This window comes from Archocentrus centrarchus, chromosome 10 (genome assembly GCF_007364275.1).
Source record: "Archocentrus centrarchus isolate MPI-CPG fArcCen1 chromosome 10, fArcCen1, whole genome shotgun sequence".
NCBI lineage: Eukaryota > Metazoa > Chordata > Actinopteri > Cichliformes > Cichlidae > Archocentrus > Archocentrus centrarchus.
The window spans coordinates 5,639,581-5,662,323 of record NC_044355.1 but is presented as its reverse complement, the minus strand read 5'-3'; the positions used below and the strand labels follow the sequence as shown (position 1 = coordinate 5,662,323).

General features: G+C 39.5%; 4 protein-coding genes across 5 annotated transcripts; 1 reads left to right on the top strand and 3 right to left on the bottom strand.

Moving 5' to 3' along the window:
• Window positions 1-323: 323 nt before the first annotated feature.
• Window positions 324-5,475, bottom strand: eif4ea (eukaryotic translation initiation factor 4ea). Its single transcript, XM_030739371.1, has 7 exons — window positions 5,389-5,475; window positions 4,545-4,648; window positions 4,090-4,185; window positions 2,657-2,720; window positions 2,013-2,126; window positions 1,760-1,899; window positions 324-1,544 (listed from the first exon to the last, which is right to left on the bottom strand). The coding sequence occupies exons 1-7, from the start codon at window positions 5,404-5,406 to the stop codon at window positions 1,430-1,432; spliced, it is 651 nt and encodes a 216-aa protein (XP_030595231.1). The 5' UTR covers window positions 5,407-5,475; the 3' UTR covers window positions 324-1,429.
• Window positions 5,476-6,278: 803 nt separating this feature from the next.
• On the bottom strand, window positions 6,279-10,150 carry LOC115786889 (alcohol dehydrogenase class-3). Its single transcript, XM_030739367.1, has 9 exons — window positions 10,074-10,150; window positions 9,489-9,590; window positions 8,171-8,312; window positions 7,963-8,050; window positions 7,564-7,783; window positions 7,187-7,447; window positions 6,942-7,077; window positions 6,621-6,759; window positions 6,279-6,475 (listed from the first exon to the last, which is right to left on the bottom strand). Exons 1-9 carry the CDS (start codon window positions 10,089-10,091, stop codon window positions 6,451-6,453), a joined length of 1,131 nt encoding a protein of 376 aa, XP_030595227.1. The 5' UTR covers window positions 10,092-10,150; the 3' UTR covers window positions 6,279-6,450.
• A 1,643-nt stretch (window positions 10,151-11,793) lies between these two features.
• Window positions 11,794-16,791, bottom strand: gar1 (GAR1 homolog, ribonucleoprotein). The gene is made up of 7 exons (XM_030739370.1): window positions 16,678-16,791; window positions 16,147-16,362; window positions 13,123-13,277; window positions 12,954-13,013; window positions 12,746-12,872; window positions 12,416-12,508; window positions 11,794-12,293 (listed from the first exon to the last, which is right to left on the bottom strand). The coding sequence occupies exons 2-7, from the start codon at window positions 16,346-16,348 to the stop codon at window positions 12,283-12,285; spliced, it is 648 nt and encodes a 215-aa protein (XP_030595230.1). The 5' UTR covers window positions 16,349-16,362; window positions 16,678-16,791; the 3' UTR covers window positions 11,794-12,282.
• LOC115786888 (alcohol dehydrogenase class-3-like) lies at window positions 16,757-22,467 on the top strand. Of its 2 annotated transcripts, none has more exons than XM_030739365.1 (10): window positions 16,757-16,861; window positions 16,971-17,017; window positions 17,149-17,250; window positions 17,508-17,658; window positions 17,762-17,849; window positions 17,938-18,157; window positions 19,024-19,284; window positions 19,501-19,633; window positions 20,148-20,286; window positions 20,737-22,462. In XM_030739365.1, exons 2-10 carry the CDS (start codon window positions 17,000-17,002, stop codon window positions 20,759-20,761), a joined length of 1,137 nt encoding a protein of 378 aa, XP_030595225.1. In that variant the 5' UTR covers window positions 16,757-16,861; window positions 16,971-16,999; the 3' UTR covers window positions 20,762-22,462. The 2 variants fall into 2 exon arrangements, with proteins under 2 accessions (XP_030595225.1, XP_030595226.1); XM_030739366.1 differs by having other exon boundaries at window positions 16,784-16,861; window positions 17,095-17,250; window positions 20,737-22,467.
• The last annotated feature ends 276 nt before the right edge of the window (window positions 22,468-22,743 follow it).

Sequence of the window (22,743 nt, the reverse complement as noted above, 5' to 3'; positions counted from 1 at the left end):
TTACTTAGTACCCCCTTTAAACTGAAATTTGTGCAGCTTAATAAAGGCGAGGACCATAAATTAGTGTTGCTGCAGCTCCTATGGAAACTTCTTAAATCTACCTCAATACACTGTAGTTACTGTGCTGGGTTACTGTGAGATTGAGACCTCTTAAAAATGAGCACATTTCTTTCTACATTGAAGCAGCTGTACCTCCCAAGTTGAGACATTTTTCCCCCCTTGGTCACATACATAACAGGCATTTGTAGTGGGGAATAAAACGGTTGTGTGCTTGGGTCAATGTTTTTAAAATGAAGAGTTCATAGCATACTAGATTGAGGAAAATAACAGGTCACTGTACAAGTTTATTTACATTGCTGCTCTGTACATTTCAGAAACATCAGGCAGGGTTTTACATTAAAGGCACAGTCTTATCCATGGAAAAGTGTGGAATGGAAAAATTGCATGTATCCTTTGTTAAACTGAACACCCTGTGAAAAAGTAAACTTTCAAACTGAACAGATCCTGGCTGTGTATACAGGAGAAAAAAAAAAAATAGATGCTGTATAATATGCATGTCTGGAAAATACATGCACAAAAGATATGCTGTGGTTAAAGAAAACAAATATGTACTACATTTGCTTCAAAAAAATCCTGATGAACATTAATTTTGCTTCTTGGAACATTTTGGTGTGAACGTTGGTTCCATTACAAAGGTGTGAACTTCAAAACCTTTAGACAGTCACATGTCCAAAAATATATACACATTTTTTAACCTTTCAATTTTAAGACTACATATAATTACACACAAGCCAAGAGTATAAATTAACTGCACCTAAAGTGTGCCAACAGCAGAGACATAAGTGCTGCCCTGCTTCTATGTAAACAGCCTTAATAAAAGTTTGACATCAATGTGTTACTTGGATTTGGTTCATTTTAATCTCAACATAGTCCAACACTTTTACTGCATAAAAATCTTTGGTAAACCCCTTCACCAATACTGTAAATTTGCTCAGCAGTATGTGCAGCACCAACAGCTACAGTTTATGTTAAACTACACCTTTTTATTTTAAATGCCTTTAATGGTAAGTACTTTAACAAAAATAGCTAGAATACACTAAAATCAACTTTTACCAAAAATATGCGGTTGCATCAGCAAATGAAGAAGGAAAAAAGGCATCTTCATCCCACCACCACCTTAAAGTTTCCCCAAACATGTGCTACAATCTCTGCAGTTTTAGCCAAACAATCCAAAACAAAATAAAGGCTTTGGCTAAGTGAGACTAAAAAGGAAGCAATTTTTTTTTTTTTTGTTTTTTTCCCCCTTTTAAATCATCTGTTTTCCCAACATTTTCAAAGATGGCAGTTACATTCATGAAAAAAAAAAAAATATATTGCAGAAAATCTAGTTGTAAACATAGAAAGGCTTGGTTGACGAATCCTTGGGTCCTCAGGCAACAAACTTGTTCTTGGTTGTGGAGCCGCTCTTTGTGGCCGTGTCTGCATGCGACTGGTAACCGATGATCACTTTGGGTGGAACTCCTAACCGCTCTTTATACACACGCCTGAAGGAACAAGCATGTTTTCCATATTAGCTGGGACACATACAAAAAACCCCAAACTTTTCTGATGTTATGTTCTATTCTAATACTAAATTACTATATAGACAAAATTGTATTGTACTTAGATAAGAGTGGGAGGGAGGGGGGCAGCTTGCACAACAACGCCTTAATGTACTGTCAGAAATTTTTCATCTACAATTGTGGCATTGTCAGCTTACCCTATGTGTGTGATGGCCTCTTTGTTTTCATAGTCTGTAGTCCATATGGCAATTTTATCTCCTTTGGCTCGAACATTAATGACAGCTCCACAAACATCGTCACTGTAGTCATCAAACGCTTCGCCGACAAGACACAGGAGCTGCAGGAAAATCTATTATGATGAATCAAAACATCCACACTGCACAAGGCCTGTAGATAAGAAGAATGAAGACTCTGTTAAAATAACCAATACTACAAGAGGGCTGTTCATACCGTCTCCAACCAGAACCGGTCCAGGTCTGATTTACGTTGCTGCTTGGACAGAGTTATCAGCCAGCGGCCACCTCGCCGGTTCCTTTCATCTTCCCACATGGGCTCAATCCCATCCTATATTCAAATACAAGCCCACACCACATACATTAAGTTATGGAGAAACATTAATACATTAGTTGAAGCGTGCTCTGCTAACAGCCTTGTTCACTTTCAGTTTAGGCATGCTGAATTACTGAGATTTGTGCACTCACAACTATCCCTATCAATGCAAATAATGGGGGGAGGGGGCACTTGGTAAGAATATTAATTTTTAAAGACTTCTCTTTGAAACAAAAGCCTAGATCTAACAGTTCTATAAATTGAAAAGCTGAAATAAACCAGTGAATGAGGATTATGTCATTTGCCAGCTTACACTGAGATGTGGCAATACCTCAGACTAAAACAAGTAGCAACCCCATCATTGGGCAACAAGAATTCCCCCCACCACACTGTGAAAGATGCCCCTTTCCATCCTGATATTTGATAGGTGGGGTCCAGTTTTAGTGTCGACTAAAGCAACTCTTTCTGTACAAGAGAACATGAACTGACAGACATTTAACATGGGCATACTGTAAATAATAAAATGCAAAAAAAGCACTTCTTACCTTAAATAAAGAGTAGTCACAACCAGACATCAAGTTACTTGACAGCTGAATGTGATTGTATAATCTAGGAAAGAAAGAGCGTTTTAAGTATGAATTGTAATTTCATGCATCACTAACAATTCACAGCTCATCTTGGCACCAACACAGTAAAAAGGAAAAAAAAATTAAAAAATGGATCAAATATTTCCAGTTTCAAAGACTCGCCATATGATTGAGGACAACTGTAAACATCAAACACTACTAGGTAGTAGCGTGTATGCAGAGAGTTGTGGTTTATGTTGTCAAAATGTCATTTCTATATTTCTGTACTTTTTTTTTTAAACTGTTAGTGAGGCTCTTACATTTTGTGACAAGCTGTACTTGGCAGCATTAGAAAGGTTTAGTCTCTGATGGCTGGAACAGAAGCATTGAAAACAGAAGACAGAGGCTTCCTTGGTGTCAGCTGTGTCTTTATATCATAGTATGGCACTAACTGTGGGACGAATGAAATGGACAGTAGTTCATAAATTCCTTGTTAATGTTACTAAGGGTCACCACTGCCCCACATTAAGATATATGGTTTAAGGGTGGTGATCATTTTTCAATATTTATATAATCAGTTATTAGGTTATTTAAAAAAAAAAAAAAAAAAAAAAAAAAAAAAAGCTATAATAAATATCTAAAATACATATTTTACAACTTGGTACAGTGTAATACACCACTACTGTCAGGAGGTAGCACCTTTGAGCCAAGTACTAGGTCTTAGCCGGGTGGCTGTAGCTCAGGAGGTAGAGCAGGTCACCTACTGATTGGAAGGTCAGCAGTTCGATTCCTGGCTACTCCAGGTTAAAAGGCCAATGTATCCTTGGGCAAGATACTTAACCCCCAAGTTGCTCTCTGATGCAGCTGTTTGAGTGTAACTGTGTGTGAATGTTAGATAATTAAAGCACTTAGCTTAGTTAATCGTGGAAGTGCTTCTATGAATGGGTGTGCATGGGTAAATGTAAACATGTTGTGTAAGTGCTTTGAGTGCTCAGACTGAGTAGAAAAGCGCTATATAAGAACTAGTCCATTTACCATTAGTGAGTCATCTTTTATCAAAGATTTGATGGTACTGAAAATGTCTCAGAAAGTTCCATGTGTGGAACTAATACAAATAAAAAAGTACAGTGAAAACTGCAACAGCATGTCAAGCCTTCCATAATTATGTGCAATCATTTGAAAGTTGTTTGGGATTGGGAGTGAGCGTCAAAGAACAGTTGATTGTTCCCACTGAAAACTAAATGTTACTTTGCTTGAAAAAAAAAAAAAAAAAGGCATCCCTGCTATGATTCCAGCTCAGCGCTCAAATATTTTAAGAAAAAGTGGGTAGTTTAACATGAAAAGTTGAAGCACCTTAGTATTTGATTCTTCAACACTGAATGGAGTAAACACTACATGTGCAGAATACTTACGCCCAGAAGTCCTCCACAGTGTCAAATTTGGAGATGAGACGAAGGTTGGCTTGCCACGTTTTGCTTTTGTCGTTCTTGAAAAACCAAAGAGCCCATCTGAAAGACCAAACATACGCCTTACTGCAAACTACAACTGTGCACTTTGCCTTCGTCAGGCATGTTGCTAGTTCCCAAAAATCTGTAATACAAGAGTGTACCTGCTCAATCTCTAACCACCACAAGTATCCTAAATATAACAGCAACATGCATTTGAACAGGTAGAATCACTCTTCTAAAAGGAAAATTTAATTTTAATAGTCTTCAGCATTTTCCGATTACATATTGAAAGCCAGCAGAATGACACATGAATGTTGTAAGAGCTTCATTTTGGCCAGCAGGTGAGAGACTCAATTTAAACTATCCTCATTTACAAAGTTTTGAGCAGGAAAAAGAAACAGAAGGTGATGAAGACTCACCTGTTTTGTAATGGATGTTTGATGTATGCTTCAGGACTCACAGCCTTTTGAATGGTTGCTTCACATTTCTCGTTTTCACCATTTGCAGAAACTGAATTTGACGCCTAGGGTGGAAAATATACATATACATTTAGTTTGACTTTTTTTTTCCCCCCTTTTTCGCTTTTATGGTTATAAAACGGTCTTTACATGATAAAGTTAGCTTGTTTTATTATCCTCCTAGCGATAGGGACCCCCTTAGTGCTCAGACCTCCCGATCTGTGGAGGGACGTTACCTTAAAATAGTTTGAACCTGCTGACTTGTAGGAAACTTGAGAAAAATGTCTTTTAAATGGTAGCATTTATTTTAGGTTTGCTGTTTGTAATTGAATAACAGCCTCTTCTTACACGATTTATTCCCCACGCTGACAGCACTAAGCTCTCACTAACGTTAGCAGGAACCCATGAGAGAGCTGATATGTGTCGTTACTGGCGGGCGCGTCCTCATTCATATGAACCTTCGGGTTCAACTCAGGGCATCGAGCCATGCATATACCTAGTTCACACAGTCTTTACCCGGCGTAAACGCTACTTTAAAAACGATTACTGTAAGTGCGTCTTACACGCAGTACTACTGGTATTGAGATAAACACAACTGGCTATAATTTACGATGCTAAGTTGTTTGGCTAGCGAGTTCTGTTACCTGTCAGGGGTAAAGTTTACAGGATTTCTGAGGCTCCCCATTACTCAGACAAAACGGTCACCAGGTTGTCTTTTATCACTGGTCAAGTAAACACTCCATAAACGTGTTGTCTGGAGGATAAAAGCCTGCACAGACTGGAACTCGCTAGCAAAGAAACTCACCACCAGTGCGGTCGCCATCTTCTGGAAATCACTTTGAGTTTTTCGGCGTGTGTTAAAATAGCTAATTGGGTCGGCTGGTACACAACAACACGCATGCGCAAGCAAATGCGTACAAAATTAAATATTGGTTCAACGTGTGGGGGTAAAGAAAACGTCATCCTCCTTCAGGTATTGATAATATGCGTCATGGTTGGCAGTAAACAAATAATTTTTAAGTGATACAAACTGGATTAACTGCATTCATAATTATTTAATTGTACCAAATTAAGAGTCATCTTAACATTAAGACCCTAAATATGTCACTGCAGCAGTGGAAACGTGTCCACGTCTTTCAAAATCACAGTATACTTGTGACCATTGTACCAAAACGTGTTTCTGCCATTTATCAAACTAAGTGTGGATTTTATGTACAAAAAAGATTTTACTTGGGTACTGTTAATCATTTCTTATTTTACTGAATCATACCAGCTTTTTGTATTTGTTATTGCAAAGCCAGCATGTTACTGTTCAACTAAATGTCAGTGTTGTGTGGGTGGTACGGTGACCCACACAGCCAGGGTCAGGTTTATACAGACCCTGATCAACATGACACTAGGAGTATAGCCAAAACATCCCCTCAAAACAACAAAAGATCATTTTTGTACACTTTATATTATATTTTATGTAAAATAGTCATGGGTGGGTGGGGGGTGATGTCCATTATATGTTACATGTAAACTGTAAAACTATATTTGAGCAAACTGAATGAAACTGTGCTGCATTACATAAACAGCATTCTTAATTATTAATGGATTTTATTGACTCCTCATGTTAAACAACTAAATAACAAAACAAAGACATATGCAGTTGGCTGTTCTAAAGAGCAGCGGCCAAACATAATGGCAAAGCAGTCAAACACAAAAACAGAAGTTTTTATTGAAATGATTACTTCAAACATATCTTGCTGTTAGCAAAAACATCTGTCAAAGTTATGCTATCAAAACAAGTGCTGAGAAATAAGTGCTTTAACTGCGGCAGGAAACTGTTGAAAGGCTGGATGTGAAGGATTTAATTTCAGGCACTTCAGAAAGTCAGCACTGTGCGGATACTGCAATGAGAGAGAAAGAGAAAAGAAAAAGGTTAAGGGAGCAAAGCACTGCAGTTCAACAACAAAATCAATTAAAACAAAAAAACTAAATAAAACAAACAAACATTTAAAAAATTAAATCCTAATGTGCACTCTTTTTCCAGACCTCTCTCCAGCGTGCATGAGGTCAAATCCCTCATTGATCTTCTCAAAGGGCAGTGTGTGGGTCACAAACTCATCCACCTTCAGCTTCTTACTCATGTAATCTTCCACCAGTTTAGGAACGCTCTCCACACTCTTCCAGCCTGGGGGTGAACAACAAAACCAGTTTAACTGACAGTCAGGCATGACTGAACTGCACTGTTTAACTAAAAAGGTAAACCACCAATTACCTAGCTAAAAATAGGTAAATGGAAGATCTTAGTACAAGAAAGAAAATGTTTTGGTCATACACAAAAGAAAGCAGGAATAGCAACCAGGCCCTCACCTCCAAAGGCCGTGCCTCTCCACACGCGTCCTGTCACCAGCTGGAATGGTCTGGTGGAGATTTCCTGTCCAGCTCCAGCTACACCAATGATGACACTTTCACCCCAACCTTTGTGGCATGCCTCCAGAGCAGCTCTCTGATTAAAAAAAAAAAAGAAAAAAAAAAGAAAAAAGAAATGACTCCTATTTTTTAAACTTGTACACTATTTAGCAAGATATAGCACTTTGCTATATATTGAGTCTCACCATAGTTTGCACATTTCCAATGCACTCAAATGAGTAGTCCACACCCCCATCTGTCAGCTCCACCACAACCTCCTGGATTGGCTTGCTGTGGTCCTTCGGGTTTATGAACTCAGTGGCTCCAAACTCCTTAGCTTTGTCAAACTTCACAGGATTGATGTCCACACCGATGATCCTGGTTGCTCCAGCAGCCTTGCAGCCCATTATAACAGCCAAGCCCACAGCTCCAAGGCCAAACACAGCACATGTGGAACCTGCTTCAACCTGAGTGCGCATGGCGTAGAATAACAATTTGAAAGTTTAAGTGCTGTGCCTACATGATAAATAGCCTTGCAAACTCAATACTTTAAGTATGAACTTTAGCACCACGTCATACCCACCTTGGCAGTGTTAAGAGCAGCACCATATCCTGTAGAAATGCCACATCCAAGAAGGCACACTTTATCCAGTGGAGCATTCTCATTGACCTTGGCCAGAGAGATGTCAGCCACTACAGTGTACTCAGAAAAAGTACTGGTCCCCATGAAGTGATACACTTGCTTTCCCTTGCAAGTAAAGCGTGAGGTCTTATCAGGAAGCAGACCCTGACCCTGGGTTACCCTGTGGGGTGAAGGTGAAGGAAAAAGATAATGTAGCAGATGAAATCTGTGAGGGGAAACAGCTGTTTCTGATGATTGAACTTTTGTTGCCCTGGGGTGGAGCACCTTTAAAGCTAAATTGCTATCACAAAAACCGACTTCACCAACTCAAGGTTGAATAAATAGGCCTCGATACATTACCTAATTTTCTGGCAAAGGTTAGTCTTGGGATTTTTGCAGAATTTGCATTCACCACACTGAGGCACGTACAGCGGGATGACAGTGTCACCTTAGCAACAGTACAGAGAAGAAGAAAAAAAAAAAAAAAGACATGCAAGGACTTTTTATTCATAAACACACAGAGGAGCAAAATATTTAAGTTTTAATGTTTTGTTTGGCAGCCGTCTACCTGGCTTGAACTTGGTAACACCTTCACCAACACTTTCAACTATTCCAGCACCCTCGTGTCCCAAGATGACAGGGAAAAGGCCCTCAGGGTCACTGCCACTCAGAGTGTAGGCATCTGTATGACACACGCCTGTAGCAAAGATCTGAAAGACACAGTGTCACTTTAGGTTCATGTCACACATGGCTGCTGGATGGAAGAATTTAATATTAATACTGCTTCATTTAAACCACTATGACTAATTTAACATGTGGTCTTAAACTTTAAAACAAAGGCCTGGGGTTGAAGGGATTGAAGAGGAAAAACAAATGTTTTTTCCTGCTTATTAAGTTACAGTCATGAAAAAAAAGGAAAAGAAGTTCTCACAGAACTCTATGGTCTTGTGAAAAGAGGATTTTTGTCCCGCTCTTATTTACATTTCTATGTCTCCACTCAGCTCTCTTAAGGTCCGGGGTTGAGGTCTGGACTTTGACTAGCCCAGTGCAACATCTTCATTCTTTTCTATTTCAGCTGTCTGTTGTAGACTTTCTGATGTGCTTGGGATCATCATCCTGTTGCATGACCCAGTTTTCCAAGCTTTAGCTGTCAGACAGATAGCGTCTAGAATACTTATATATTATATATTTATACTGACTCTAGAATACTTTGAGATATATATATATCTATATATCTATCTATATCTATCTATCTATATCTATCTATAGAGTCAACTCAATGACTGCACGGTGCCATGGTCGTGTGGCTACAAAAAAAGGTGAAACAGTATCAGTATTTGTGTGAAAATCTAGTATTGTGGCAACCCTATTTTTCCACTGCCAATCCTAAACAAGTCATATTTGTTCAATCTTTTTTTATACATTCATCCACTTTAACATACTGAGGCCTGTAGAGCCTGGGATGGAGTTCTTGGGTTTTTTGCCATTTCTCTGAGCATTGTACAGTCTGACTTTGGGGTGAATTTACTGGGACCTCCACTCCTGGGAAGCCTGTGGTATTGTGTAAATGCTTCAGGCCAGTAAACTACCAAAACTTCTCCTTTAATAGGAGGGGGTTGCACTTGCTGATGATCATTTACTCAAATGAATCAGATTAACAGCACCTGGCTGCTACTTACCCTCTCAATTCCTATGGAAGCAACAAGGGTGTTAAGGGTGTTTCCTACAGAAACTTTTTTTCACATGACTGTAAGAACACACATCTTTAAAAATATATAAATACTGAATATGTTTTAAATGAATCTCTGATTATTTGTTTTTTAATTCAGGTGCAGTCAAGTCAAACCCTTTTGATTTCTGAATGAGTATATGTTGATCTGAGTTACCTTAATGCGAACTTCATGGGCCTTAGGTGGGGCTACCTCCACCTCTTCAATAGAAAGAGGCTTCCCAGGTTCCCAGGCAACAGCTGCCTTGCACTTGATTACCTGAAGGCAAAAGGACAGGTTCTCCATGTCAGCCTGCATACTAAATGAATAGCTGCAGCTTTACAGTCCCTGTGGTTGACCGAGCTCCTTGCAACCAGTGTAGTTAGCCTTTGCACTCTGTCCAAGATCATGCTTCCGTCAGATTTTTACTCGAGTAGCTGATAATGCTCTGCTTTACTGCCTGCACAACTCTTACTAGATTATAGCAGAAACCTTTCCCACGTTTTAATCGCCTTTATAAGTTTAAAAGTGCTTTAAATACTGCAGCTACTTGCAAAAACGAGTGACCGCCGCTGACCCGTGTTAAGTACTCGAACAGTGATTCATTGTAGTTCTTGCAGGGCACATTGCGTGCACGCTACCTTACAGATCTTTACTTGGTTTAGAATAAATTTGAACTTTAAGGGAGCTTTACGATTAATACACCCACAGAAGCAATGCTTTCATATTATTTCTTACGCATTTTGCGTGAAAAGCACTTACTTTACCAGCTGTTTCCATGCTCGCTGCTTCGACAGAAGAGCAGGGCGGGCCAGTGAGCAGCCGTAAAGGAGTTAAACCTTCGGACCAATCAGATGCGTGAACGAGCAGCGTAAGCACGACGGAGGTGGGAGAAAGGAAAAAAACAAACAAACAAATAAACACAAAACAAGAAGGGGCAGGAAGGGACGAAACAAAACATTTCAAATAGTTAAAATAAGTTGTGGGGTTTCCCACTACTGCAGTTTTCGCATGCAAAGAATTCCAGCAAGACTCTGTCGGAGACAGGTGGCCAGTTAATTATGCAAAATGCCTTCAAGAAGTCACTTCAAATAGGCCAGATTCCTACCTATAATCTTAGGCACCCTATCAAATAAATTGGTTGCTTGCCCTAATGTATACTAAAATAAATAAAAGCATCAATATGCATGAAATGCACTCCAACTTTTTTTGCTTGGAGGAAAACTGTCTTTTTGACCAGTTATAATCTCAAACTATTACATATATTCACAGCTTAACCATGTATTTCAAGGGAAAACTCTCACTCCCTTTGAATAGATGATAAATGAAGGGCATCCATTGTCATACCTGTCAAGTTTCCCGTTTTGGCCGGGAAACTATCGTATCTTATCCCTCTGTCCCGCCGTCCTCCTGTATTAGTATTTTCCCGTACATTTCCCGCATTATAATTTAAAAATTTAAAAAAAGCATTCCTGTGCACAGACATTTATACCTTGACGCCGTTATATGTCTATGTACCTGTACCTCTCCAAACTGAATTGTGACTAGCCTCGCGAGAACGTCCACCTGCGGTAGCCTGGGTGGAAGTTCTCGCGAGGTTAATGCCGACAGCGGGAAGAAACAAGGAAAAACTGGACCTCGGTTGGGCTGGTGGGGCGGCTCGCAGCGGGCGGCGGAAAATTTCCCTTATTTATAAATACAAAACTTGGCAGGCAGAGGTGGCAAAAGTGCTGACATCCCACACTTAAATAGAAGTACTTGTGTTAAAAAATATTTTGGTAAAAGTTGAAGTACTGGTTAAACTTCTCTACTTTGATTCAAACTCATCTCTGCTGCACTGATGAAACCTGTAACTCTGACCATGAACACAGCCTCTGAGCACCAACACAGAGCTTTACTGTAAATACAGTACAAGCTGACCTGTTTATTATGTACTAAACTGCAGTATTATCATACAATCTTTGAATAACACAAAGTCAGCATACCACAGTTTGTTTTGCAGTCCTTAACTTTAAATCTAACCTGTCTCTCTCTCTCTTTTCTCTCCCTGGAAACACAGCAGCTCTTCTTTTAGCTAGCAGACACACTGTGTTAACAAACTGCACACACTTTAGAAACATTTAGAAACCTTGTATTTACCTGCCACACATTACTCCTATTTAAGCTGTTTATGTCCCGCGAGCACAACTTACATACTCGGTGCGGGCCGCTGTAACCCCTGATTATAGCGCTATAAATGATAGATAAATCATGTGGGTTTGTGTATTTAATTCCTTTGTATGCGATGAGCCCCATCGATGGAGGATAAGCGAGTACGATTGTCTCTTATATGTTATTATTCCTCCATTTAGGCTCAGATCATTTGATGTTTGACAGATATGCAAACTTTTCTCAGATGTATTAAACCTAAAGTAACGAGTCTTTGTGGATAACACTGCTGAACAACAAAGGAGCAAAACCTGAGAATATAACAGACACACAATTACAAAACACCTTTTTATTGAGGCATTTGACAGAAAAGGCAACTCTTTTCCTTAAGATATTACAAATTATCAAAATGTTTTCAGCTGAAAAAAGTCTGACCTCCTGCACATGTCCCCATATGAATGTGAAGAAATTAGTACATAGAGGTTTGCAAATATCTTCAAACACCTGTCAAACATGAAATTTCACAACTGGATACAATGATCCTCACTAATAAGATGAAAAGGTCACCGCTATGTTGCACTTAAATATTCATAAGAACCTTTTAAATTTAAAACAAACAAAAAAAATCTTGATCCATCGATCTTCCAGAACTGGAAGAAAACAAAAATTAAAAAATAAAACAAGAAAATCCATTCCGGTTCTACAGATGGAGACAATGTTCATATGAGTCCAGCAGGCCAGGATCTTACACAAATCATAGCCTTTTAGCTATGACGGGGTGAGGATGAGGACGTGACAGTCACAGCAGCCCATCAAAGTCAGATCATCTCCCACCTACGAATAAACAGAAAGGACAGCAAGAAAATGCAGATATAAACAAATTATGTCACAAGATTTGCATTTTCACATCAGGGGAATTAACCAAAGATTCTTAACATCATAGAAAACATGCCGACCTCTGAATCCACGACCACCAAAACCACCTCTTCCTCTGAAGCCGCCTCCACCACCACCACGGCCACCACCACCCCTGCCTCCTCGAAAACCGCCTGAAATTTTAAAAAAGGGGATGTTATTCAACTCCTCTTGCACACCATACTTTAAATATGCATTCATCTTTATTTCCGCTTTAAACGTACAAAAACAAAGACTACAACATACCAATAAAACAGCTATTTTTCTTCTCAAGGAATTATGCTCATTTGGCACTCAGTCTTTGTTTTTGTAGGTTTAAAGCAGAACACTTAACAAGAAGAGTAATTAAAATGAGAGATTTGCCGTCTTACCTCCACGACCACCGCCCCTTCCACCACCTCTACCCCCTCCTCTTCCTCCTCTTGGTGGCCCCTTTTCTCCTGGCGGCCTCGGGAGGAACCTCTGCAGCGGTAGAAGCTTCATTGGATCTATATAAAACTAACACAGAACATTTTGCTTAGAAATCTGAGATATTCAAACTCAGCAGTAGAACATGTTATGGGGGGATTTATTATTTACCTTTTGTAGTTTCTTGAATGAAGATGCCTTCATATTTTCAGAAAGTTTTACTGAAAAATACTGCAAAGCTAGGTTAAGGAATCAACAGGAACACTGACAATGTCAAAAAGTCCCGCACCACATGCTGGGTAAAAGGTTCAGAGAAAAACGAAGACAACATCAAGGATACAAAGTCTCTGAGTTGGCCAAATATCTCATCCACTTTCCCGATCTGCTCCTTGTTTTCCAGGTACACTGGGGCATTGAAGTAGGGAACCTTGTTTTCCTCTGTTGTGCACTTACAGACGATGTCATCTTCACATGGATGCATGAACTCTCCCAGTGCTACAGGGTGTGAAGACAATGAAAAACAGTTACAAGTGTAAAATGTTCAGCAGCCATCATGACTGATCATTTATATCTAATCCTAAAAAAAAATGAACATGTGCTTGATTGTTCTTCAGTCCAATTTATGAGCATCTAACAAGTTTTCTTCAGAGGGCAGGAAAAGGGAACAACCCAGAATGCACTTTTGAAACACTAAAATATAAAATATAAAATAAGTTGAGGAAAAAAAGTGTTTATGGACAGGCTTAAAGCCCAGTAAGTGTAAACAGATGACCTGCTAGCATTTTGTGTGTGTCTTTTAAAAGATTACAACTTGATAATGTATTTCCTGACAAACTTACTCTTACACTGTGTTAGTCACATTATGTGGGATAAACAGTAAAAATATAAAAGATTGACCTTTTTTAATATTAGTGTTCATGAAAGAATTTTTTTCTGCAGAGCTGAATGTGGGAAACCGAGCACCTACGCACGCAGACTGCTTCTACATACATTTGTGAAAGAATGGGTTGCTCTCAGGAGTCCACATCATGATAGGATGCCACCTGTGTAACAAGTCCAGTTGTAAAATTTCCTCGCTAATAAATATTCCAGTCAGCTGTTATTGGTATTAGAACAAAGTGGAAGCAATTGGGAACAGCAGAACCTCAGCCACGAAGTGGTGGGCCATGTAAAATGAGTGGGGTCAGCGGATGCTGACGTGCACAGTGCACAGAAGTCACAGACCTCCAAAACTTCACGTGACCTTCAGATTAGCTCAAGAACAGTGTTTAGAGAGCTTCATCGAATGAGTTTCCATGGCTGAGCAGCTGCATCCAAGCACGATGCAAAGCGTTGAATGCAGTGGTGTAAAACACACCACCACTGGACTCTAGAGCAGTGGAGACATGTTCTCTGGAGTGATGAATCACGCTTCTCCATCTGGTAATCCAACAGTTCAGTCTGGGTTTGGCAGCTGCCAGGAGAACGGTACTTGTTTGACTGCACTGTGCCAAGTGTAAAGTTTTGCGGAGGGGGGATTATGGTGTAGGTTTGTTTTTCAGGAGTTGAGCTCAGTCCCCGACGGTGGCGCTGTACAATGACTGCATGACCGCAGACACCTCTCCCTTGGATGGGTGTTCTGGAATGGCAATTTTCATTGTATACTTGTGTACAGTGACAATAAAGTTCAATCTAATCTAATCTAGTTTCAGTGAAAGGAACTCTTAATGCTTCAGCATACTAAGACATTTTGGGCAATTTCAAAATTTCATGCTCCCAATATTGCGGGAACACTTTGGGAATGTTCCCTTCCTGTTCCAACATGACTGCCCACCAGTGCACAAAGCAAAGTCCACGAAGACATGGATGAGCGAGTGTCATGTCGGAGAGCTTGACTGGCCTGCACAGAGTCCTGACCTCAACCCAACAGGGATGAATTAGAGCGGAGCCTTCCCAGAAGAGCTGAAGCTGTTATGGCCGCAAAGGGTGGGCTAACATCATATTAAACCCTATGCATTAAGAATAGGAGGTCACTCAAGTTCATATATATGTGAAGGAAGTCAAGTGAATACTTGGTTTTCTGGTATTCTTACAACTTTGAAGCATGTAATTATGGTTAATTAACATGAATTGGGCATTGCATTCCTCATGTAGCTGACACAGGCTGCATTAACTTCCTATTCTGTCACACTGAAGAACTTCAGTGTTCTCTTTCTCTTTCTCTCTCTACCTCTCACACACACACACACACACAACATTCGGAGGGTACGACAAGTCCAGGATTGTTTTGGAGTTGTCTGCCAACACTGACTGGGGATGTATGGTTCAGTGAGAAGTCTATGCCGTAGGTACATCATAAACACAAACCCCTCTGACTGAAACCCCATGATGTAACCTACCTCGTAACCTGACATGCACCTCGCTAGAAATGTAACTACATGTCACACTGACGTCAGCCCACACGTACAGTGACTGGTCTGTTCAGTACCGCTGATTCCTTTTACACATTTCAGGCTTTTTTTTGCAGCAGTTTTTGAATTTATAGACAGACAGAACAAGAATCATCTTAATGTAATGAATAATAATTATAGCATCAAAATAAGGACTCACATATCATGGCTGGAACCACATTTCAAACAAGGCCACAACCACAAAGTAACCATCACTAGCACAAAGGATATGGGGTGCAAGTTGAAGAATGGGGACCCAAGAAGGGAAAGAAGTCCCAGTATTTTATTTGTTTCTCTCACATAATGCACCACATACAACCTTTAATCCTGGTAACGACATTGGCCACTTACATAGGTTACCTAGACTCGATATAGGTTCATCACAGTACTCTAAATCAGCCGTTCATGAGACTGCGGGACCATAAAGAGATAGTCTGGTGAAAAATGAATATAGCAGTTATTAAATTCACCAACCACGGAACAAAGAAAAGGCCTGACAGAAGACCACCAGAAGATCCATTCACAAAGACCATGGATACCACAGTGGTTGTTCAGTGACGCTTTTGAGGACCCCAAACGTTGAGACTTGACAAAGTATGCTTAGCTTCCCACCACAACAGAACATATGTTGGTTGATTTGACTTCAGTTTTAAACAACCACGACTTCTGTGGTTGTGTGGCTACTCTTCAGACAGGCCCTATTGCTTAATATATATATATATATATATATATATATATATATATATATATATATATATACATACATACATACATACATACATACACACACACACACACACATACATACATATACATATACACACACACACACACACACACACACACACACACACAGTCTGCATTTCTTTGCTTCACGTGCAAAGAAAAAAAAAAAAAAAAATCAGCATTGCTTGTTTTGTTTAACCTGGACTTACCAACAACATACTCAGGAGGACCATAATCTTGTTGTCTATTAAAACCTCCTCTTCCACCACCTCGTCCAAATCCTCCACCACCTCCTCTTCCACCGAATCCTCCTCCGCCTCGTCCTCCTCCACCACCACGGTTAAAACCTCCACCGCCTCGGTTAAAACCTCCCCCTCTTCCACCACCTCGTCCTCCTCCTCTGAACGACATTCTCCTCAAATCCTCTGTGAATAAGAATTTGGAACAACACAAAGACAACACAACTCACGTGAATTCATGACGAAGCTAAACACTTAAGAATGAATTCACTTATCGATAAGTTCGGGCTAACTGTGCGGACTTCAAAGCGCCACATACGCTGTTGCTTATGTTAGCTGAAGTCGTATTAGCTCACGTTAGCACAACTCAGTCATTCAAACTACGAAATTCATCCACGTTTTCTAACACAAACGAATACGTTACGTATTCGCGTAAAACCATAAACAGAGCCTGAAAAGATCTGCAACACCGTCTGTGCAAGAATAACGCAAATTACTCACAAATGTGACCGACTGGCTTCCCTTCCACCCGCTGCAGCGGACTTCCATGCGACTCCAACACGTGTGAGCGTGCACTGCCGTAAACGCTCAACAGTGTGGAGAAATGTCGCAAATTCACTGACATCGCTCAAGCATTGGAGAAGAAGCACAGTCAGAAGAAGCATCCTGTCAGCTGTTTCACTCGGTCAGTCCAACTTTACCTACTTAAATAATGATGTAATATGACTTATAGTTGATATATCAGGTGGTATGCACAATAAATATTACTTTAAATAATTTTTGTTCAAATACAGGTTGTTTATGAAGGCAGTATCACTGAATAATGTCAACAGCTGGTCGGGTAAGAAAAAAATCTCAATCTATGCTATTTCTGTTATGAAGAGTGTTGGTTGTATGGTTGCTTCTGCTGTTTCACAGTCACTCCACATTTCGGTGTAGTTCGCGATAGGACTGCTGTTTATTCCCCTTTAGGTGATCACATGCAAGGCAGCTGTTGCCTGGGAGCCTGGGAAGCCCCTTTCTATTGAAGAAGTGGAGGTGGCTCCACCTAAAGCCCATGAAGTCCGAATTAAGGTTGGCTGCACATCTCAGATTTGTTTACAACACAAAAATTTTGTATATTATTAGAATTAGGCATTTTTCTGGATTTATAGAAATAGTGGCACAACATGTGGACCTCACTTCTAGTTTTAATTTAAGGGTATGTGACACATGATTTGATGATGCTATCTTGTCTCTCAGTTCATTTCCTGTTGATGTGACTATTGCACACAGACTACTTCCACTTCCTGAAGCTGTCCTGTTATTTGGCAACCTGTCTGTTTATACAGATTGCTGCCACAGGTGTGTGCCACACAGACTGGGAATACCTGTTTGAGACTGAAAAAGCGATGAAATTCAGGCCCTTCCCTTTAGTACTTGGTCATGAGGCAGCAGGCATAGTGGAAAGTGTTGGTCCAGATGTCACAGGATTCTCACCGGGTAAAGTGGGCAACTCACAGCCAGCCACATCACATTTGGTTTTCATTCTCATTTCTCCTTTTTTTTTCTGACTTGACAAATTATTTTGTTGTTTTTTTTTCAGGGGACAAAGTTATTCCTCTTTTTCTGCCATATTGTGGGGATTGTGAATGCTGTCAAAGTCCAAAAACAAATCATTGCAGGAAGAACTGGTGATTTCATTTCCTCATGTTTGACCAACCACATTTACCTTATTACTTAAGTGGTGTTTAAGTAAATACTGTTCTATGTGGCTCTTAGGGTGAATACACAAGCTGGTGTGTTGGCCGATGGTACGAGCAGGATATCTTGCAAGGGGCAGCAAGTTTACCAGTTCCTTGGAGTCAGTTCTTTCTCCCAGTACACTGTGGTCCCTGACACCTCACTTGCTAAGATAAGAAGCGATGCTCCTCTGGACAAAGTCTGTCTGCTTGGCTGTGGTGTCTCCACTGGTTATGGAGCTGCTATTAATGCAGCCAAGGTAAGAAGATGAAATCTGAAGGTTCAATTTACTGTGAGTCACAACAGGTCTGATGAAGCTACTAATTTGATGAAAATGGCAGTTTAAAAACAGCTAAGCCTATAACAACAACAACAACAACAAAACTTCATGTGATATTTGTATTTGGAAGTTTTTCTGCCTCCTAATGTTTACAATAGGGAACATGACTGTAGTTATTTATTATCAACACTAGATGGCAGTAAATGATACCACTAAGAGTACATGATTAGTTTTACCTGTAAACTAATTTGTTATTTTACACACATTAAAATAGTGGTTCCATAGCGTAGTGGTTTACACATTCGGCTAACAGAAATCCCTTGGGGGTTGTGTGTGGAAGGGCATCCTCTGAAAAATTCTCTTGAATCAAATATGTTGCTGTGGCAACCCATAAGGGAGCAGGGAAAATAAGCTTCACACATATTAACATAAATAAAATAAAAAAAGGAAAACACTTTAGTACTGAAGTCCTCAGACCTGTATAAGGAGAAATCCTGTCTTTAACATAGGACCACTCAGTTACATAAACTCATAAAGGGAAACTGCATTAAAAAAAAATGAATAACCAAAAATAAAATGAGTGGAAATCCTTATATGGATAATTGATTTGCACACATTTTTAAAGCTGTCTTGGAAAAACACTAGATAAGCAATCAAGGTTCACAGAAATTACTGAGATTAGGTTTCCATATGAAGAAAGGCCAGTACTACAGTGTAATATCACACCTATGTGTTTAAAGGAATGTACTCTAAATATTACATATGCTGTGAAAGCTATCTGTGAAAATGATGAAATTATCTTTGAGAACTTTTAGTTGACTGGTTTCCAATTTGTGTGCATTCAGGTTGAAAAAGATTCCACGTGTGCTGTTTTTGGGCTTGGAGCTGTCGGACTGGCTGCCGTCATGGGTTGCAAGGTTTCTATGGCAAAAAAGATCATCGGGGTCGACATAAACCCCAACAAGTTTGAGAAAGCCAGACTGTTTGGAGCGACGGAGTGCATCAACCCAAGACGCTATACGAAGCCTATCCAGGAGGTTGTGGTGGAGATGACGGATGGAGGTGTGGACTACGCTCTGGAGTGTGTTGGAAGTCCAGCTGTCATGGTGGGTGCCTCATTTTAAATTTGATATGATTGTGTCAATGCAAATTAAGCCTTATGACTACAATTGGAGTTAGTCTGTACAGTGTCTTCTTTGTGAGCATAGATTTGATCTCTTCTGCAAAAAGTGACACAGTTACACATGTTCCTCTGAGTATATGCATTTGCAAATGTGTTTTTAAATTATTACCAATAAAGACAACTGCTTCTGGTGTCCTAGAGCGCTGCACTTGAGTCCACAAGAGATGCCTGGGGTACTTGTGTCATTGCTGGTTGGACAGAGACAGAAGCAATGAGCGTTCCAGTTGAAAAGCTTCTGATGGGACGAACATTGAAGGGGACTTATTTTGGAGGTGAACTTAAAAGAAATTACTATACATATTAGATTATGCAGAAAATGGGCTTTTATAATGCATCAGCAAAGTTTTATGGTAACCGGTATGACTGTAGTACTGTGTGACAAGTGAAACTTAGAATTGAGTGTATCATTTTTTTCAGCGAGAACTTGTGAAAATTCTCCAGTTGTGATGGACTAATGACTTAAACAGTTAATTATTCATCTAGAGTTCTATCAAAATACCCGTCAGCTTTTAGTCCCTGAGTTCAACAGGAATACAAAAAACAAGTTCAGTGAGGACAGCGGCACCTATATAGCTACAACATGCTATATTTTAGGTAGTTACTACATAAAGCGCATGATCACCTTTACATACATATGTAAAATAATTGCAAGCACTCACAAACTCACATTTAATGTGCACTGAATCTTGCGTGATAATGTCCAGAGCAATACAATTCATATTACACAAACAGCAAAAGTACCATTCATTAATGTTCATGAGGTCCACTTGTTCACTTTTTCTGAAGGTTGGAAGAGCATGAAAGATGTGCCTGGACTGGTAGATGACTACATGAAGGGCAAGTTGCAGCTGGATGAGTTTATCACTCACAAGTTCCAGCTCGTTCAAATCAATCAGGCCTTTGAACTAATAAAAATGGGTGAAAGGTAAGACCTGATTTATCAGCTTTTTATGCGATAGCAAAAACAAAAATGACACTGAAAAAAAAAGTCTATTTAGTCATAAATATTGGGACTCAGTTGCTATTTAGGGATAAAACTGTGTATGTGTGAGACAAGTACGTTCAAAACTCTACTCCACAAACCTTTAGCTTCTGTCTACCATCAAAAATGTGCTCTTTGATTAAACAAATCACTGGGTTCAGCAGTGAAAACCTGATTGTGAAAAGTTGCAAAATGTGATTAAAATCAAAAAGGAGACAGAGGAAACATGCAAATATTATCACATTAGATATGACTTCATTATCATAAAAGATTGACAATTAACTGATTAATTGTCTTATCATTGGATGTCTATTCTATGATTAATATACTGGTTCTGTTGGGAACTGAAACTTCAGTATTAACTTTTCTTCTTCCTTTTTTTTTCTTCCTTAGCATCTGCTCTGTCATCAGTCTCTAAGACTCTCAAACAGAGGATAAATCTGAAGCAGCTGCCTCAAAAATGAAGAATTCTGTCCATTTAATAATATTTTGCATTATATTTATAATTTTTATGCTAGTTTCACAATCAAAATTTCCCAGCTTGGCGTTGTAGGAAATTACTACATCTGCCACTAGATGGCAGTCATGTAAAAGCTTTGACGTTTGGGTCCATGAACGGCATCATCTCATCATAAACGCTGGATTTCAATGTGCAGAGAATCCTTTATTCAGAAAAGTTTCTGAGGGTCTTGCTTTTGCTTTTCACTGTCAGACAAACATGTTTGCTTCTTTAAAGTGTAAAAGTGATGAAGAATGTAATTCATAAATATGTAGCATCTGCAGCAATATCAGGCCAAATTCTCTCTGTCGTGCTTGGAAGTTACAGTGATGGTCGTTCTGGTCCAGATATCAATGTACAGCAATAGTTGTAATTAAATACCCTTGTATAGAACGTGCTCTAAAAGACGCAGGAACCAAGTGGCTGAATCTGTCATAAGCCATGAAGAACTATCTGCTTCATGTGGTCAGGCTTACCAAATTTCGTCCTTGGTAATATTATATATTGATTTAAATGGGAGTCACAGAGAAGGGCTAGAATAACAGTTGTGGGCTGTCAGGGCAGAAGACAAAAGGTTGTTTGGGGAATGCCTCCCAGTGAAGAACTGAAATAGCTGTCGAAGGAATTTGTTTTATTGAAGTTCCATTCAGATCAAATGAATACCCTTGGCACTTACCTCGCTTTTCCATCTTTATTTAAAATGGAAAATAAATTGGTGCTTTTTTTTTTTTTTTTTGTGAGGGTCTCCTCTGCCTGCATGCTTTCAATCACAACTTAGGTCACCTTCTGTTACTAAAATAAACCTCAAAGTAAAGAATGCTTTTGAGCAATAGAACGCATAATAAGGTACATAATGCAGCAGCAGTAGGAGATAAGAGGGGAAGATCAAAAGAAATAAGAAGACAAGTTTTGACAGGTGGTTACGTGACTGGGAACTGTCATCTATAAATGTTGGACATGCTCACAGATTTATAAGGCTTTCTTGCGGACATGTGTCCGAATGTCTGCCTCATCCATGGGAAAGCTATCCAAAGTGACGACCATAAGTCTCCCACTTCTTTTTTTCCTCTTTGTTTTTGATCCTTGCAACCTCTGGAATTGTCACAGCATTTTGCAATGGATATAGCAAAGGAAGGACATGCTATCTGAATTACAACCACAGCACTGCACACATTTGAAAAGCCTTAACTGTCCGTCTCATCATATTTACATGCCGTGGGCACTTCTTCCTGCAGATATCTCTCAGATAGAACATTTTAGCATGAAGAGGCATGGGGTTGAATGGAGATAGATACCAGCCCTGATATTTGCTAAATTATATTTACTCATTTTTTTTTTCATCACTTGGTATCATCACTTTCCTGAGACACAACTCTTTTAGACACGAGGCGTGAGGTAAATGCCATGACACAAATAAAGGTATGCCTGGAAAAAAAAAAAATCAAAACTTGCTCCCTTGCCTTTTCACAACATTTAGAGTGGGATCAAGGGATTTCCTCTTATTTATTAAGCTATATTCTTCTTTGACAGGATGATGATGCATTATATATGATGGGAAGACAAGGACAGCAAGTAGAAAACTGCCTATTTTAACAAAGGAAGTCTATATGGGGTTTTTAAAAAAAAAGAATATGCTACACTCACCTATTTATGCATATATTAAATGGGACTTTATCTGGAATCACTAGTGTTACTCTATACATTTTGTTTATTTGAATTCATTTAGAAAAAGATTCCTCTGAACATGAAAGAATTAGTAATGGAAATGCAATGACTTGTCGAGCAGCACTGACTCCTCGATAAATAAGACGATGCTCACTGAAAGCAGCGGCCGATGTTTAGCCGTTTCACCCCATCAGTTCTGCGTTCCTTCAACCTGAAATCCAATTGCATAAATTTGT